Below are 18,521 nucleotides of genomic sequence, written 5' to 3'. Positions count from 1 at the left end.
AAAGATCGGGAGGCCAGAAATTTTCGGTCCTTGCGCCCACCTTTTGGAACACTCTCCCGCTCCCTATCAGACTCTCCCCCTCTTATATGGAGTTCCGCAAGGCCCTTAAGACTCTTTTGTTCCAGCAAGCCTTTAGTCCCTAGTATTCTGTGTCCTTCCCTGCCCAGGAATCCCCCTAGCGCTAAGAAACTGCATAGTGAACGTGCGCTCTATAAATTCTTAAAAATTCAAATTCAAGATTAACTCACCAGTACAGAACACTCACAGCACATGCAGTATCTGTGCAAGCCTCTTTTGACCCTGAATACACGTGGAATAGCAAAACAAATTTTTTGTGTGCAGAGCAAGATTAAATCATGAGAAAAGGTACACCATGTTATAGTACGTCACCAGTATAACCACATCTGGAGTGTTTTATCTAGTTCCTGAGTCTACATCAGGATTGTTGTCCAGTTCTGGAGATCTCATCTGGAGCATTGTTTCTTCTAGCGGCACCTGTGGCATATAGGTTCCTAAATCCACCTTTGACATACTTTGTCTTGTCCTCTCTTTATTTATTTTACCAAAGGAACACACAAAAAAACAAGTCCATTATACATCAGCGTGTATGTAGATAAGTAGTGATAAATAATGACTAACATGAAGTCAAGCCTACAGTGGCAGAAATTTTCAATATCCCATATTCATGTATAATGGGACCTACTGTCCGGCTTAAAAAAAAAACATATTGTCATGATATCCGTATTGGTGATGTATTCGCTTCGTCTAGTCATGTGGTCACTGTGATGCCCTGGCTAACGTTTGGCCATGTGTCGGGTGAGCAGAATGGGTGGCCTGGAGGAAGGGTGAGAGAAAGTGAATTTACAATATGCGGGTACCTCATTTTCTGACAAATTCATCTCTGCCATTTGAGGACTGGTACGGTATGTTCTAAAAGGGAGCTGTTGGACCTAGATTCCCCAAGTCTACATAAGGTAGCTTGGCACAGTAGTGGCTACAGCTAACTAAAGGCGTTGGTTAAGTACTTACAAGTCTCACTCACAGTAACTCAGTGATGAACCACTAAAATGAAGACACAACACCACTGTTTGGAAAAATACCGTTACCTTTTATAAAAATAATATGTCTCTTTGGATTCAAATCATACAGGATACAACATCAATTTCTTTCAGGAGTAAACATTACACTTTTGCTTTGAGAAATTACTTTTCACTCTTCCTGCTGTGGAAAAAGGGCAGTAAACCACATTCTATTGTCAAGGATTCAGTAATGAATAAAGGTAACTCTTTGGATAATTAAGAGAATCTCATTAGTTTCACACTATGCAGGGTTACTTTACATTAATACACAATGTCACCAATACTTCACCAATAAAACCTGCCAATTCACTGGTTATTCTATCACATTCAGGGCTATGCACTCTATCCCCTTATCTACTATATCACAGTATGAATTTCAAGGGAATTAAAATGGTCAAGGCACCTTGTTTGTTGTTAGAACTGATAAGGTATCTTTTAACTTTTACACCCTAGTGCCCAGCACTTTCTTTCCACACCCCCACTCTCCTTACTGTCTTGGTGGCAGATACGCCACAGTCCACAGGCCTTCAGATGGCACCTGCCTCTTGGGCTTCCCCGACCAGCTGCTTTCCTGTTGCTGGCGTGGGGGGGAAACCTTGTTGACCTTCACAGCCCAAGCGCGCTTCTACTTGTCAGCGCTGGACTAGTGGGCCTCATTACAGCTCAGCGCGATGATTCACGGAATCAGCAGGACGCTAGGGGATGGCTGGGCAGTCTTCCGCTCAAGCGCTGGCTTCGCAGATAGCGCTCGAGCACGGGGGGAATAATTGTGGCTGATGCAGCGCTCCGGGAATCCTTCCGGCGCCTCCTCAGCTGAGCCGACAGTCGCGCTGAATCTCCGGGCATGCGCGGAAGCGCTCGCTCTTCTTCCGCCTCTGCGCGCCTGCTCTCAGGAAGGACGCTGTTCTCCACGGAGACGCTGCTCTGTTTCTTCTGCGCCTGCCCGATCCTAGGCCCCTCCTGCCTCCGCAGAAGCGTTTACACGCCGGTCATGCGCGAAAGCGCCTACCTCCTCGATTGACGCGGCCGGTGCCCCCGGGGTCCCGTCGCCGATCGGAACAGCGCCGCTGCTTCTCCTCAGACACTTCCCACACCGGGTCCTCGGGAAGGATGTGCACACACGGCGCCTTCGCTCCTCAGGTCACCACAGGCTCCACAGTCCCCTAACCTCACCAAGGCGCTTCAAGGGGTCCACAGCTGTTTCGACACCCTGGTAGGTGCAGCGCTGGGCAGGGGATGTGTGAATGATTTTCAGAAGGAAGGTCCTGTCAGCTTTTTACTGGAGTGCAGGTTAAGAAGGGTCTTCCTGTACACACCGGTTGCTTTCCTTCTGATTAGTTGATGTAGGGGGAGGGATTGGTCAGAGGCTGAAGGGGGAACAACCCTCTGAAGAAACTGTCAGCCTCAGAGACAAACTAGCTGCTCTCAGTGTGTCCACCTCCTCTCACCACTGCCTCACTCCTCCACTCTTGGGTCAGCACAAAATGGCTGCTGGTCACTGGCCTTATATAGGGTGGCCTGAGACCTGCAGAAGTCTCTAGTTAATTCTAGAAAGTTCCCTAATGCTATCTTATGGACCTGTCCTCCAGTAGTGTCCGTTATGGCAGTTGGTGGACACCATTTTAGGTCTCTGGAGATCCCTAGATTTTCAAGGGGCTGACTAGGCCTCACAAGTTATGAGGGAAAAATGGCGTCATCGCCAAGGAACACCTAGCCCCCTGACAGCATTAAAAATTCCTGATGGACATATGTAAAAATAAAAATAGAAACTCTGGGAGGCTAAGGGGGACAAAAATAAATAATAATGGTTAGAGTCTCCCCAGAAGCAGACAGGTCTAACAGGAGCCATATATTTTTAGGCCTCGATATAAGGATTTTCATGTGGGCATACGTTTCAGTTTGGTTATTGCATATTGCCATAACTTTCTGCCACTCCCTACCTGTAAGGTACCCTAGTTTTCCTTCAGTTCATGTCTACTCCCCATTTTGTCAACAGGAGGGACATTGCGGTAAAGCGCTGTTCCGACTGCAGCATGCGTTTAACATATCCCAGAAGAGTGAAACGAGGGTCAGCTTCCACAATGTGTTGTCTTGTCCCCAATTATCCTCAGGGCATCAGACCAGTAATTATCTGTGCTTGGGTACTCCGAGGTCAAGTGTAAAAGCCAGCATAGTCCTGCTCAGAGAGAGTGCATTGGTGAGTGTTAGTCTATCCTGTGTTGCCAGGCCAGTGTCATGTATGCCCTATGGAAGAATTTCTAACAGAGGATTTTGTGTCTCTAGTACATGGAGATAACCTCCATTTGGGTGCAACTGAAGGTCAAACGGGCTTCCTCAGGGTTTTCCTCAAGATCTGATTCCCAGGCCAGCTTGGCCATCTTGTGCTTTCCGGTGAAATAATTAGGTGCGTCAATGGTCGAGGGAGTCCAGAGGTTTGTCAAGTTAGTACCAGTAAATGTAAGAACTTCCCTTCTACCTAGCGGTGCAAAGTCATCCATGCCCAACAAGGGGTGGTGATTGTATGATTCCTGCTAGTCTCAGCGGTAACAAAGAAACCAGGGTAATGCTATCAGTTTGGGTGTGCTCCTGAGTGAGATCGATTATGCGGGCATGTGGGTTGTACCAGAATTTTGCAAAATACCATTGCGCAGCAAGGTAGTGCATCTCCATTCCAGTATCTCAAAGGCCCTTTTCAGTAGGGTAGGATAATGGTGTGCCAAGCTATTTGAGCAGGTTTACATGCCCAAATGAATGTAGTCAGGTGGGCTCCGAGGGTGAAGAAAAAGTAGGTACCGAAAGATATTGGGATGTTTACAGAGAAATGTATTAACTTGAGAACAACGACCATTTTGGAGAAGTGTGGCTCACTGGTTAGAGGAGGCATACCCTGAAGCAGAGGTCAGACCCGGGACCAGGGTTCAATTCCCGACGCGGCAGGGTCTTGAGCCCAATTGTCCACGGACTCGATAATTCTCGCTTTGGTGCCCACTCTAATCACGGGTTCACACTCTGCAACTCTGGGCATTAAGCTTGCTTAATCTCCACTATGGCCCCCCGTGGCGGGATGCCTGGCTTTCACCTTGGGGATGCCCAGTACAGGTTATCTCACAGGGAAAAGCCAGGACGGGTTCCCAAGGCAAGCGCCAAGATGCCCCAGGGTAAGTCGAGCGCTATATAAGAACACACATACATACATACATACATACATACATACATTTTTATCAGGGCCACCGACCTGCCAGTGACAGAGGGTGTTACAGCTATTTATCAATTTGATGCTTCAGTTTATCTATGACTGGGCCATAATTAGCCCAAATGGTCTGGATGGTTATCCTTGGGTATTTTAGAGTCTACTGCCCAAGTAATAGGGTAGTCCAGTGAGTGAAGTCCAGGGGGTCTCCTGGAAGACTGGATCTAACAGTGAGTTTACTGGATCCCATAGTGTATATAGCAACTGTCCCGTGGGACTCGTTCAAAAGTGGCACTGTTTTTTGTGTCTTTGAAGGGACCCAGATTTACTCGGACTTATTCATTGGACCAAAATGAATTACAACGAGGTCTAAACAAAGGACTGATACAGTTTGCATCTTTTAATGTTTTGACTCCAATCCAGTGTAACAATCAACAAAATTAGTGATCATAGTACAGACGACTCAGTTACTCCATTGGTGATTTTATACACTAAAACATAGATAAAAGACACTGTACAATTCCAAATGGTTGTATGCATTGGTTGATACATTTCATAATAGGTTTGCATTTGTCAGTGTCGAATCTCTTGAAGTTAAACACGTAACAACCAAGAGGGAGGGTTCTTTGGGGTTTTGACCCCATATGACTGTAAGGGTCGCTTCAGGATGTAGTCATCTGACAACCAGGACTAATAGTGTGTTCAGTTGTGTAACAGGAAGAAATCTCATGTATTCAACTTATCCCAGTCAAATGTTTCAGTGATTGGCATATTCTTTAAGAACCAGTACCAATTCTCTTCATACCAAATGCAGCAGAGCTGGTCCCATACAGATCAAACCAATATCAAGGTAAAATTGCCCAAACTGTCATTTCAATTCTATGTTCAACAAGAATGCAGTGGAGCTAATCTCACTCCATTTGGCACCATTGAAGTGTGGAGAGACAGAGGGCAAATTCCAGTGTGCACAGCAGAATTTACAGTGCACCAAGGATATGGTACAGGTGAAAGGTCTGAGAGTGTGCTAAGCAAAGGCTTAACGTCAGTCAGCTTGGGGGTGACCAACCAATAGTCTAACCAAGAGGAGGTCTCATTGGGTGCAGAATGGAAAATGTACTCCCTATCTTTAGGGTGCCAGACACACCAGGCATCCTGTAGCTCATAAATGTCAATCATGTCTTGTAATGTTTTCGTGTCTTGCATATTGCTGGAGCAGCAAGCTACGGAACAGTCCATCTAGGTGTCAACTACTAGGTTCAAGCCACCTTTGTCTTGTTCCTTAGGCAATCTCTGGCATGTTGTCTGTGGAGTCCACCTCTATCCCATTATTTCCAGTTGTACAGACTGCCTTTGGTGTATTGTGTCCAGTTCTGTGGGCCACTTGTAGCATATTGTTCTATGTGAAGTTCTAGAGTTTGCGTTCCGTTTCAGCCCAAGTCTTTGTTAAGGAATAAGATGTGCCAATTTGTTCTATGTATCTGTTTGCCTACAACATAGGATATGCAGCCTCCAGATTCCTGTCTCATCCAAATCCCTGCTCTGGTAGCATAGTCCCTGAAAGACATGACTTTCTGTCGCAGACTTCAGCTATTTCCTTATCTGTGCCTGTACCATGTGTAGCTACATTGTTGGCATTTTTTTATCAACTTGCTTGCTTGAAAATAAAAATCTGCTTACGAAAGTCTGTTTTTTTCCTAATGCTGTCCTTCTTTTCCATCTCCAAAAGTGCAGACATTGATGGTCATAGCTTCACCCGTCTGGGTTGTCTTGGTTTTTGCTGCAGCTTGCTTAGTAGGTTAATACACCTAATAAAGGGAACCATGCATTACAACTATAACTCTCTGCTTTTTTGGATTTGTGGTCAGCAGCCTCTGAAGCAGCCCTAGTTGGAACCATGGAAACATTCTGTTGATCCAAATTCATCTGAAAGAAGCAACAAGATTCGTTAAGAACGTTGAGATGCTTATGCTATTCAAATGCTGACCAGGTTTTAGCAGTAGAGCATCAGCAGTCATTTATTCAAAACTCTTCCTCCTCTCTTAATACCCTATTCTTTACCTATACACCACTTACAAAGTCAAATATGTGCAGATACATCCACAAACCTTTTATAAGTGACATACTGCCTTAAAACAAAATGTTAGGTTTTGCGTCAGCCAAGACCTTTTTGATTTTAGTTAAGTTAACTCTAGTGAAATTGCATATACAATATACCTACATTTTGTTTTATTTACATATTTTTATTGAAATTTCACAACTTCAATGAAACCGTCTCAAATAGTCACTGTACTGACAGAATATACATATCGGAATTGTGTTATTAACAATAGCCTAGAATACAATTGAAATGTATCAGTAGTATAATGTCCAACTAGTCTCATTAGCTCTGGATGTATCAACAATTAACTTAATGTGAGCTCTATTATCCCCTTATCTACTCGTCGACAAATATCGTAATCTAATAAACATCTAATATTGATGTTGAATCAAGACCAGTAAAACAATCCAAAAACAAACTGATTATTTTAAATAAAAAAAAAGTTGAGCAGAGTAAAAGCCATCTTAGTTCAAACCGAATTTTAGCAGAGTATCTGACCACAAACAGCAGTGTGCTATCTGCGTGAACGTGCTGCCCTTTTGTTATAGTAGCCCTCTTTCTGCAATCTCAGTGGCTACTCAAGTGCTATAAAGCTATCTGCTGAGGTCCAAATAGTGGCCCCTGGAAGTGAGTTTTTAATAATGACACCATTCACAAGAAGGTAAAGTGCTAGTGCAATCAGTTTTAAAATCAAATTTGTTAACATTTTACATTTTTAAAAAAATCAAATCAATCCATTTTAAACATTGGAATGTTGGTAGCTCCATTGGAAACAATGGAGTGCTCCGGGCGTATAATGGCTGGTATAAGCCCGGAGCTCCAACGTTCCAATGTTTCTTTCTTTACAGCTCTGGCTGTGAACAAAGGCTTCAGGGAGTCTGAGGGGATTTCAATCCCCTTGCCCTCCTTCAAGGCTTTGTTTTATTTGTTAGAACATTCTGCCCTCTAATGGCAGAATGTTCTAATAGCCTTATAGCCCTTTGTAGCAGGGCTATACTGACTTTTAAAGTCCCTCTGCTTTGTTAAAGTCCCTCGTCTTCGGCTCGGGCCTTTAACGCTGCAGCAGGACTTTAATAGCCGGTATAACTTGCTACGGTGGGCTATAAGGCTATATTAGAAATTTGGAATGTGAGCGCTCCATTGAAGACAATGGAGTTCTCTGAGCTTCTAATGGCCTTTAACTCTGAATCGGGCTTTAATGGTCGGTAGAGCCCACTATGGTGGGCTCCAAGGCTGTAATATTTCATTTTCCAAATACCAATTTCAGTAATAAGATCCTGATCGACCATGTGGAAAAAAAGCAGGAGTTCAGTGCATCTTTTTGAGTTGGATTTAGTCCTTCTTAGCACAGCAAACTCCGGTAGTAAAACTTGCGAAATTCTCAGCAAAAGCAATTGCGTTGGAGTTTGTGGTCCCACAAGGCTCATCTCTGTAGTCGCCCCCCCCCCCCTTTTTTTAATCTATATACCAAACCTTTGATAGTGGAACTTGCCTCTAAAATTAGTAGAATATACAACTATGTAGATGATTCACAGCTGCTATTTCGCTTCAATGATACTCCGTATCATATATAACATTTCCAAACACAGTGAGATTTACTGCTAGTTGGATGTGTGCCAACCAGTTAAAACTGAACACTGATAAGACAGAGATAGTTGACAACAAAATCAGTTTATGGAACCAGCTATATTGGCCAAGTGAACTGGGTTCTGTGCCCACTCCAGCAAACCACAATGTAGCATTCCCTTACAAGTAAGACAACCAGAAAAAGAATTAAGTTGCAGCTTTAATCCATGAAGAAGAGCACATCCAAGTACTTCAGTGACAGATGGAAGAATGATCAGTGGTACATCATAGAATTCTAACAGTGCTCTGTAGAACACAAAACACCAGCTTTCAAAAGGATACACAAGAAATGCAAGCATGCAAGAACGAGACATTTAAAGGAAACACAGGATACTACATACAACTAGGTTCAATAGTGTCTAAGTGCACCTTTTTACTCCAAATGTTGAGGAAAATTGCACCACTTATGTCTTTCAGGACCTGGGATTTGACATCAATGACTAATATCGCTTCAAGACTCGACTATGCCAAGTCTGCCTATGTGATTTAATGTAGACTTGTCTAACATCATTCGATTCAAATAATTCAGAATGAGGCTGCAAGACTGGTATTTTAACTTCCTAGAAACACTCGTGCCACTGCACTGTTAACCCCCCCCCCTCCCCTCCACACCACTGGCTACCAGTGAAGGAACCAGAACAGTTTAAACTTTAGTGCATGGTGTTCAAAAGCATGAATGGCTAGCATCCACATCTGTGACCGGAAAAGTAGATGAGTATACTCCCACACACAATTTGAGATTGACACTTGAAAATTGACTGACGGTCCCAAAGTTCAGCAAGTGCAGATAAGGTGGACTTAGTTTTGCAGTACTGGCCCCTGAAATCTTGAATTCTTTGCCTGATATTATTCGCCTTTAAACTGATTTAAGTTTATTTTTGTAAATTCTTAATGACCTGGCTTATTAAAAGCGCCAAGAACTTAATAATAGCTGTCCCTTAGCCTGTAAGAGTTGTTTACCCTACAGTTTAGCCAATCTGGTATTAATAAAAACGTTTATGAAATCAGTGCTTGAAGAGTAACTTTAATATGTAGGCTAAGTATTTGTGCAATATTTGGTAAGCAGTGTCAAGAATAAATTAAGTGTGCAAAATTTGCTTTAGCATAATTACATCATTCTCCAAAAATGACGGCAAAACTGGGCTTTAGCGACATGTTTTAACACCCACTTACGTTCTGATCATTTCCGTTGTACCAGTGCTCCCGTGATTAAAGTTTGTCACGTGGTGCAGCTATGGAATTTCGCGTAGGAAGCCTAACGCTAAATTACTCGTAATAACACTAGCATGCAGGAATTTTCCCTAAGCCTGGATTAATTTCCACTGAGCTCATATACACTATTTACGAAATCTCTCTTCTCTCGCCATTTGTCTGTTTTATCCGGCCTCCCTAACGACCTGTTCACATTTCCTTAGTTCATAAATAGAAGTGTAACATCTTTTTCTTTACATTTTTTTCAGTGACTACTTGTTCAAGCTACTTTTGATTGGAGATTCTGGAGTGGGAAAGTCCTGCCTTCTTCTCCGGTTCGCAGTGAGTTCTCGCCTCTTTTACTTTCTGTTAATAGGATGTTGATTAGATGGTTTCACTCTGTTAATTCTCAGAAGTGCTCTACATCTCCTTAATAGGGGAGAAGAGTGGTAATAAGTCAGCATCTGCAGGTGCACATAGTGAAGCAAAAGCCAATACATCCTACCTTTGGGATCTGTTGCCTATGTCAATGCCTTTGGGTGATGCTGTTCAACATTGGCAAAAGATTTTGTGCAGCCTGGCCAAAAAAGAAAAGAAAAAAATAAGATTGCAATGACGCCACACAATTTTTTAAGCGCATCCATGTATTATGATCTATGCAAGCACATGCGTCACCCTATTTAAGAACTTACCAAATAGAGATGGCTCTGTAAATGAAAGAAATTAAACTCACTTAGTTCGAAAACTTTTTTTAAAGGTAGGAATTGCAGTATTCCCCCCTATATATATATATATAATGTTAATATATATATATATAATATATATATACATTTTTTTTTTTAAGTGGGTCCGAGATGGCTGTCAAGGAGTAAGTGGGGTGGGGTGGGGGTGGGGGAGGGGGAATAAAACAAAAATAAAGCCAGAAAGAGATGTTAAGCAGCACACAAGGGAGAGAGCAACACAGACTGTTTGGGAGAGCGCAACATGGTTGGCTACCGGAGAATGCAACGAGTGATAGAGCTACACTGGGTGCAGCGGAAAAATCCACAAGGGAGAGCAGTGCAGAGTGTGGAGAGGATAAGCAAACTGATGAGAAACCTCGAAAACGCATGCACTCTCTTGGAGTTCGTAACCAAAGAAAGAATTAAAAACCAGCATTGGCAAAACCAACAGGTTCCTCCCTTGAGACCTATTGGCATTGCCAACGGTTTTTATTCATGATTTAAAGCTTCCCCAATGCAGGAGGACTCTAGAGTGAGCGCAACATGAAGGCAGGCAGGGAGAAGCACACAAGCGACAGAGAAACATAGAGTGAATGAATTACTTAACCAAAAAGAGAAAAAAAGTAGTGCTTGAAAATCAGGCTATGGAACCATTGAAGTCAGCCAATCAAAAGATATTGTAAAGAGGATATGATCTACTGGAGGGACAAACACAAGATTAACTATTTTTGGCATAAATAAAAAGCAGGCAAATGCTAGATGCACAGCACTGTCTGATAAGCTCAACCTAAAAAACGACTTCCCTAAAAGTAAACAGTGGAAGGCTACCAGTCTGTCAAACAAAAGGATTATAAAAACGCTGTGTTCTAGGGAAGGGAAACACAAGAAGATGAAGGCAAGCCAACGAATAAGAAGCATGCAAATTAGACTGACAGTAAAGTTAACCAAGGGTAAGCAGTGGGCTGGCTTTAATCCCACTGTAAGGTCACAATAGGCTTTATTTAGTACATTACTAAAAGTAGTTTTTGGTCGCCAATTCTGAATCTGAGAATTTGCAACTGAAACCCTCTTTTGTACATCTGTTCCTTGGTATCTCGGAGCTTTACTGGGAAAAAATGAGATATGAATCTGTGTCAGGGTGTGTTAGAATGTGTAGCACCAGAGATTTCTGAGGGAGTGAATTCCAAGCTGCAGGCGTGGAATGGAACTACGCTACCAGGGACTGTTTATTTTTTATGCGAGTTGAAGGAATTCGAAGCGTGTGATAGAGCGGGATACCTTGGTTAAGTAGAGCGGAATGCTTTTTGAGAAGCGATAAACTTACAGCTGAATTCCAGTTTGCATTCTCATGTGATCGTGTTAGAAACTGGAACTTCCACATTATCCCATCCACAACATGCATGAATAAAAAATGTTATTGTTAACACCACACACTTTATTAAGCTTTATCTACTGATGACAGAAGCCCATGTGCTGTCTCTCTTGTCCCGACTGGTAAGCCTCCCTACCATGGTCACCCTTCTATTCTATTGTATTCCTCCAACTCCGTGGTGTCTACTTTTTTTTACATATCCACATATTTCAGTGCATGGTTAAGTATTTTATTGCTAGTGTTTAAAGGTTTTATTGCATTAAATAACGTTTGCGTTTAAAGGTTTTATTAAATCAATTTTTTTAATCGTTGCATGCTTTTGTATCTCCTTACTTCTGTAGTCGATTAATGCAAGCTATCGCTGGGTTCATAAAATAGCAGTTTTGCAGAAAGCTGGTGTCTGTCTGACCAGCCCTTCTCCTCCTCCCCGTCCGCCCCTTGGGCATGTCTCCACTTAGCACCTGCTTGATTGCAAGGCTATAGTGCCCTGAATATGTGGGAACCTTCTGGTACTTGGTACTTTTGTCTCTCAGCCATCTGAAACTGAACACAAACATTGTCAAAGCCAATAAGTCTGATTTTCCCCAACCAGGCTCAGTTACCATCTCTGCAAAGAACTTGGGAGTTTGGTTTGGAGAGGATCTGATATTCGAAGCACACATAAAAAAACTCACAGGGGTGTGCTTCGGATCCCTTAAAGCCATGAGAAAGTTCTTTCCTTATTTGCCATCTTCAGCAAGAGAGTCGGTTGCGAGGGCTTTAATTTTATCTCGGCTCGACTATGCCAACTCTCTTTTTAGCAGAACTCCGGCCTTCTTAGTTGCCCGACTGCAGGTTATCCAAAATGCGACGGCACGTTTGCTGTGCAAAGTCCCAAGTAGAGAAAGTGTGCGAATACATATGAAAGAACTACATTGGCTGCCGATTGCGCAAAGGATAATTTTTAAAATCCTTACATTAGCATTCAAAGCAGTCAACGGTCTTGGGCCTTCTTACCTGAGGAAAAGATTTAGCCGCTATATCCCCACTCGGTCTCTACGCTCATCTGACTGTAATTTCCTGAGAGTGCCCCGCTTTCAGCGAGTACGTCTGAGAGGCCAGTCACTTGCTGTTGTCGCAGCTCGGACTTGGAACACCCTACCTCTACCCTTGAGATCGATTGAAAATTTCGTTCCTTTTAAGAAGGCACTCAAAACCTATCTTTTCAGAATTGCCTATTAGCTTTTATAATTCTTTTCTGATGGCCTCTTGCTTGTTTTTCTTTTTCGCGCCAGGATACTCTGCTAGTAATAGAGCGCGCTATAAAACAGCTAAATAAATAAATAAATAAGTCTTTAATATGCAAGAGCTATTGACTTTGCCGATGTGTTTTAGCCATGATGTGCACCAGTGTGGCTGCTGTTCAGCATGGCTAAAGGTTAGTGCAGTGGAAGTGGGAGTGCCATGGGAGTGGGAGTGCCGTGGGAGTGGAGAGGCGTAGAGGGGCATAAAGTGTGGCGTAGGGGCGTAGAGTTAAGTGGCATAGAGTATCATATAGTGGAATGGCATGGAGTGGATTGTCGTAGAGTGGAGTGTCAGAAAGCGGACAAGCATAGGGTGGAGTAGCGTAGAGTGTAGAAAGTGCTGTGGAGTGGCCTATAGTGGAGTTTCGTAGGGTGCAGAGTCATAGGATGGAGTAAAGTGGTGTGGAGTGTCGTACGGTGGAGAGTCATAGGGTCGAGTAAAGTGGTGTGGAGTGTCAGAGTGTTGTGGAGTTGTTGTGAATTGTCTTTCAAGTGAAGTGGCGCAGAGTGGATTGAGTGTAGTAAAGTGGCTTTGAGTGTTGTGCATTGGCATAGTATGGGGTGTCTGATTGGCATAGGGTGGAGTATCGTAAAGAGCAGTGGTGTAATGTGGACTAAAATGGAATAGTGTGGAGTGGTGTAGAGGGGCGTGAAGAATAGGATGGAGTAGAGTAGGGTGGTGGAGAGTGCAGTGTTCTAGAGTGCAGTGTCTTAGAGGGTATACAGTGTAGTTGCGCAGAGTAGAGGAAAGTATTGTAGATTGGAGTAGAGTCGAGAGGCATAGAGTGGAGTAAAGGGTTGTGGAGTGGCGTGTCCTGGAGTGGCCTAGACTGAACTAGCATAGTGTTGTGGAGTTACATGCAGTAAATAATTTTTAACAATTTGAGAGTCACTTGTGTGTTTTTTAATCACTTACTCCTCTCCCCCTCCTGGCACCACATCAGGGCACCAGCTTGCTCCTAGACAGGCCGCGCAGCGGATCTCAGCGCTGCCGCGGTAAAACCACTACAACATTCTTGCCGCCATTTCACGCCCTTTCAGAGACCACGCCCCCTTACTGCCGGTTACCTCACTACAAAAAATGTGCATCTTCCGGACGCGCAGCGGACGAGCACAGCGGGCTCGACGTTTGCGCGCCAAAGGCGCGCCTAAAGCAAGCCTGTCTGCGCCAAGGTAGCGCCATGGGCCAGTTATGCTGCATGTCTTGGCCCTTCACATCTTGAACAGCTTCCTTCTGGGCCCCCTACTCTAGAGAGGCGCTCATCCAAATAGGTAAGCACCATGCGGATAAAGGAATATTCTCCCTGTTACATACGTCACACCCACGAGCCGACTTTCTGAGCGACGATCTTTTAAAATGTGGGCTTCTGAATGTTAGGTCCCTGCCTAAACACAGTACAGAGATCCAACTCTTGATCGACACTCACGAACTAGACATTCTTTTCATGACGGAAACTTGGACTCGTCCTGACTGTTTGGTTGACCCTGGATTTGCGTGTCCTCCTGGGTTCAAATTTCTCCATTCTCCTAGGCCTACTGGAAGAGGTGGGGGGGTGGGAGCTATTTTTAGAGTGTCCTGCAGCATTAAGGTCCTCACTTTAGACCCTACTTTGGGCACTGAGCTTTTAGGGCTATCAATTCAAGTCAGTCAAGTCAAAGAATTTATATAGCGCACTACATACCCAGAGGGTTTCAAGGCGCTTAGGAAGGGGAGGAGGATTACTTGTCAAATATCCACGTTTTAAGTTGCTTTCTGAATGCTAAGTGGTTCTGGGTAAGGCGAAGGTAAGCGGGGAGTGAGTTCCATGTTTTAGCAGCCAGGTATGAAAAGGATCTGCCTCCCATGGTGGTCTTGTTGATGCGAGGTACAGTGGCGAGGGCTTGGCTGGAAGAACGTAGTTGGCGGGAGGGGGTGTAGAAGGACAGTCGAGAGTTGAGGCATTCTGGACCGATGTCGTAGAGTGATTTGTGTGCGTGGGTGAGCAGTCGGAAAGTGATCCTCTTATTGACGGGTAGCCAGTGGAGGTCTTTAAGGTAACCAGAGATGTGTTCGCTGCGTGGGATGTCTAATATGAGTCTGGCTGAGGCGTTTTGGATTCGTTGGAGTTTCTTCTGGAGTTTTGCGGTAGTACCTGCGTAGAGGGTGTTTCCGTAGTCCAGACGGCTCGTGACCAGAGCGTGGGTGACTGTTTTCCTTGTTTCGGAGGGGATCCAACGAAATGTTTTTCTGAGCATGCAAAGAATGTTGAAGCAGGAAGAGGATACGGCGCTGACTTGTCTGTTCATTGAGAGTGGAGAGTCCAGGATGACGCCTAGGTTCCGTGCGTGGTCTGTCGGGATGGGTGCTTTTCCGAGGGCTTCCGGCCACCAGGAGTCGTCCCATGCGGAGGGGGATGTACCTAAGATGAGGACTTCTGTTTTGTCTGAGTTCAGTTTCAGACGGCTTTGTTTCATCCATTCGGCGACTTCTTTCATTCCTTCGTGTAGGTTAGTTTTGGCGGTGCTGGGGTCATTGGTGAGAGAAAGGATCAGTTGAGTGTCATCCGCGTAAGAGATGATGTTGAGGTTGTGTTGGCGTGCGATGGCCGCGAGGGGGCTCATGTATACGTTGAAGAGGGTGGGACTGAGAGAGGATCCTTGTGGTACGCCGCAGATGACTTCAGAGGCCTCGGACTTGAATGGTGGAAGGCGGACTCTCTGGGTTCTTCCAGTGAGGAACGAGGTGATCCAATCAAGTGCTTTTCCTTGGATTCCGATGTTATTGAGGCGTTGTAGGAGGGTGCTGTGGCAGACTGTGTCGAATGCTGCAGAGAGGTCAAGGAGGATGAGGGCGACTGTGTCTCCATTGTCCAGTAGAGTACGAATGTCGTCTGTTGCTGCGATGAGGGCGGTCTCAGTGCTGTGTTTTGCTCGGAAGCCAGATTGTGAGGGGTCGAGGGATTTGTTGGCTTCGAGAAAGGCGGCGAGCTGGTTGTTGACTGCTTTCTCGATGACTTTGGCCGGGAATGGAAGCAGCGAGATGGGGCGGTAATTTTTGAGTTCGGTGGGGTCCGCTGTGGGTTTTTTCAGAAGGGCGGTGAGTTCAGCGTGTTTCCAGTCATCCGGGAAGGTGGCGGAGATGAAGGAGCAGTTGATGACGTCTCGGAGGTGCGGTGCTATGACGGAGTCTGCTTTGTTGAAGATGTGGTGAGGACATGGGTCTGTGGGGGATCCTGAGTGTATGGAATTCATCAGGCGGATGGTGTCCTCAGTGGAGATTGGGTTCCAGTCGTTGAGGGTGTTCACGGGGGGAAGATGATCAGCAAATGGTAGGGTGGGTTGGTTTCCGGGTTGGTTGTCAAAGCTGTTGTGGATGTCTGCAATCTTGTTGTGGAAAAATGAGGCTAGGGAGTCGCAGAGGGTTTGAGAGGGGGTGATGTCGTTGGAGTTGGCCGAGGGATTGGAAAATTCCTTGATGATGTTGAAAAGTTCCTTACTGTTGTGAGCGTTGTTGTCAAGACGATCCTTGAATGCTGTTTTCTTGGCTTTTCGGATTAGTTGATGGTGAGAGCGGGTGGCGTTTTTGAAGGCGTCCTTGGTGTTGGTGGTTGGGTCTTTTTTCCAGGCCTTTTCAAGGGAACGGCAGAGTTTCTTGGACTTCTTGAGATCATCGTTGAACCATGAGGCCTTCTGGCTGCCAGGTTTGTTTTGACGTTTTTTCAGTGGTGCTAAGGTGTCAGCGGTGTTGGATAACCATAGGGTGAGGTTGGTGGCGGCTTCGTTAGCGTTAGAAGAGAGTGCTGGGGTGTTTTGAAGGAGCGATGCGGAGATTTGGTCCGTGGTGATTTTGTTCCAGTTTCTTTGCAGGGTAGGTTGGAGGTGGGTGCTGGGTTTTGGTTTGTTGTAGGTGAAGTGAACGCATCTGTGGTCAGTCCAGAGAAGGTCCGTAGTGTGGCTGAAGGAGACATGGTTGCTGGATGTGAAGATGGGGTCGAGTGTGTGACCTGCGATGTGAGTGGGGGAAGTGACTAGTTGTTTAAGTCCGAGGTTGTCCACGAGGATGGCGGTGTTGCGGTCGTAGATCTTTTCGAGATGAAAGTTGAGGTCTCCCAGAAGGATGTAGTCTTTGGAGGGGAGCGCGTGTGGAGTGATGAAGTCCGTGATGTCTTCACTGAATTTTGCGCGGGGTCCTGGTGGTCTGTAGAGGAGGGTGCCTCTGAGTGTGGTGTTGGGGTCGATGTGGATCTGGAAGTGAAGGTGTTCGGAGTTGGAGAGGTTGGCGTCAGAGCTGGTTGATATGCGGATTGATTTCTTATGGACAATAGCGATTCCTCCTCCTGTGTGGCTGGTACGGTCTTTGCGAGTGATCTTATAGTCTTCAGGGATGGCAATGGTGATGTCTGGTGCGGAGGAAGCGTTCATCCATGTTTCCGTAAGGAAGGCGATGTCCGGAGAAATGGTGTCTAGTAGATTCCATAGGTCAATGGCATGTCTGTGGACCGATCGGGTGTTGAGAAGGATGCATTGTAGGTGGTTGGGGTCGAAAATCTGAGGCGTGGTTGTAGCGGAGATGTTGTCGGTGCCGCAGAATTTGCAGGAGAAGCAAGAGAAAGGTCCATGGGTGTGTCCAGGAGCGGCTTGGACGCAGTTGGGGGCGCGACCGGGGTTAAGTGCTAGGAGGGTGGCGGCATCGTAGGTGAAGCGGGGGGGCTGGGAGGGACGGGGGCCAAGGGGTCTGGCGCTGGGCGCGGTCCAGGCACGGACGGGCGTAGACGGGCTTACCTTTGGCGCACCTTCGGCGCGGATTGGGCGCGGACGCTGCGCGTGAATGCTGCGCGCATAGGCTTCTGTCATATATGGATGGTGGGAGGGGAGGGGCGAGGGAGGATCAGCTGGGAGGCGGGATCAGGTCGTAGGGGAAGGCTCCGAAGTACAACCACAACAACAACAAAATGGCGCGATGTTTGAATGGGGTCAGAGTCACAAACAGCGCGTATTCTACCTGCCCAGCGCACAACACTGTGAATAGTGACAAGCGGCAGCTAGAGGACTACAAGCGCGGTAATTAAATATATTAAATTCAATGAAGTCCCCTCTAGCGTTGAGTCGAGTGGCAGCTAGTGGAGTGCACAGCGCAATGGTTGATTGCTTCAACACAGGAGATCACAAGCGCGGTAATTTATTAATTAAATCAGCTTCTAGCGTTATCACAGGCAGCAGTAGCGAGAGGCACAGAGCAGTCACAGGAGATCACAAGCGCGGTAATTAATTAATTTAATCTGCTTCTAGCGTTATCAAAGGCAGCAGTAGCGAGAGGCACAGAGCAGTCACAGGAGATCACAAGCGCGGTAATTAATTAATTTAATCTGCTTCTAGCGTAATCACAGGCAGCAGTAGCGAGAGGCACAGAGCAGTAAGCAGTAACGATACCAAAGCAGCAGCTTGGGGAGCGACCTTCTCTGAGCGCGTCAGGCCCACTCCGGGACTACTGTCACTGGGATAGTATGCTATTGCCTGCCAGGGTCGTTCAGCCTTCAGCAGCAACAAGCGTTATTAACTACCCTGACTAATATCGCCTTTTCTCACAATAAGCTACTTATCCTTGGTGACTTTAATCTCTGGCGCAACGGTACCCTTGACTCGGGTCTCGGGAACCTACTTCAAGCCTGTGAAAGTGTTGGTCTTTCTCAACTGGCTACTAAAGCCACCCACAAAGCGGGTCATCTCCTAGATTTGGTCTTCGCGGCACCCGACTTGGTGGCGATGGGGGAAACCTTACCTATGGATTGGACAGACCACTCACTCATTAAATTTTTTATTCACACGAACGGCGGCCCTCACAAGGCTCCTGTGTTGACTAGGGAATTTAAGTGCAGAGATTGGAGGGCTCTCTCACGTCTGCATCCCATCGGTGAGGTGTTCCATTTGGAACAGCTCTTCAATATGAATAAGAATATAGACGAAAACTACGCCTCTCTCTG

At 45.6% G+C, this 18,521-nt stretch overlaps 1 protein-coding gene across 1 annotated transcript in view; it reads left to right on the top strand.

The window, feature by feature from the left end:
- Positions 1–18,521, top strand: part of LOC147692218 (ras-related protein Rab-1B) — a 183,588-nt gene that overhangs the window by 57,300 nt on the left and 107,767 nt on the right. The window contains exon 2 of the mRNA XM_086938491.1: positions 9,454–9,526. Coding sequence (XP_086794617.1) covers positions 9,454–9,526 — 73 coding nt within the window. The remainder of the gene's footprint in view (positions 1–9,453; positions 9,527–18,521) is intronic.

Source organism: Lissotriton vulgaris, chromosome 9, assembly GCF_964263255.1.
Source record: "Lissotriton vulgaris chromosome 9, aLisVul1.2, whole genome shotgun sequence".
NCBI classification, from domain to species: domain Eukaryota; kingdom Metazoa; phylum Chordata; class Amphibia; order Caudata; family Salamandridae; genus Lissotriton; species Lissotriton vulgaris.
This window is presented reverse-complemented; position numbering and strand designations above follow the sequence as displayed.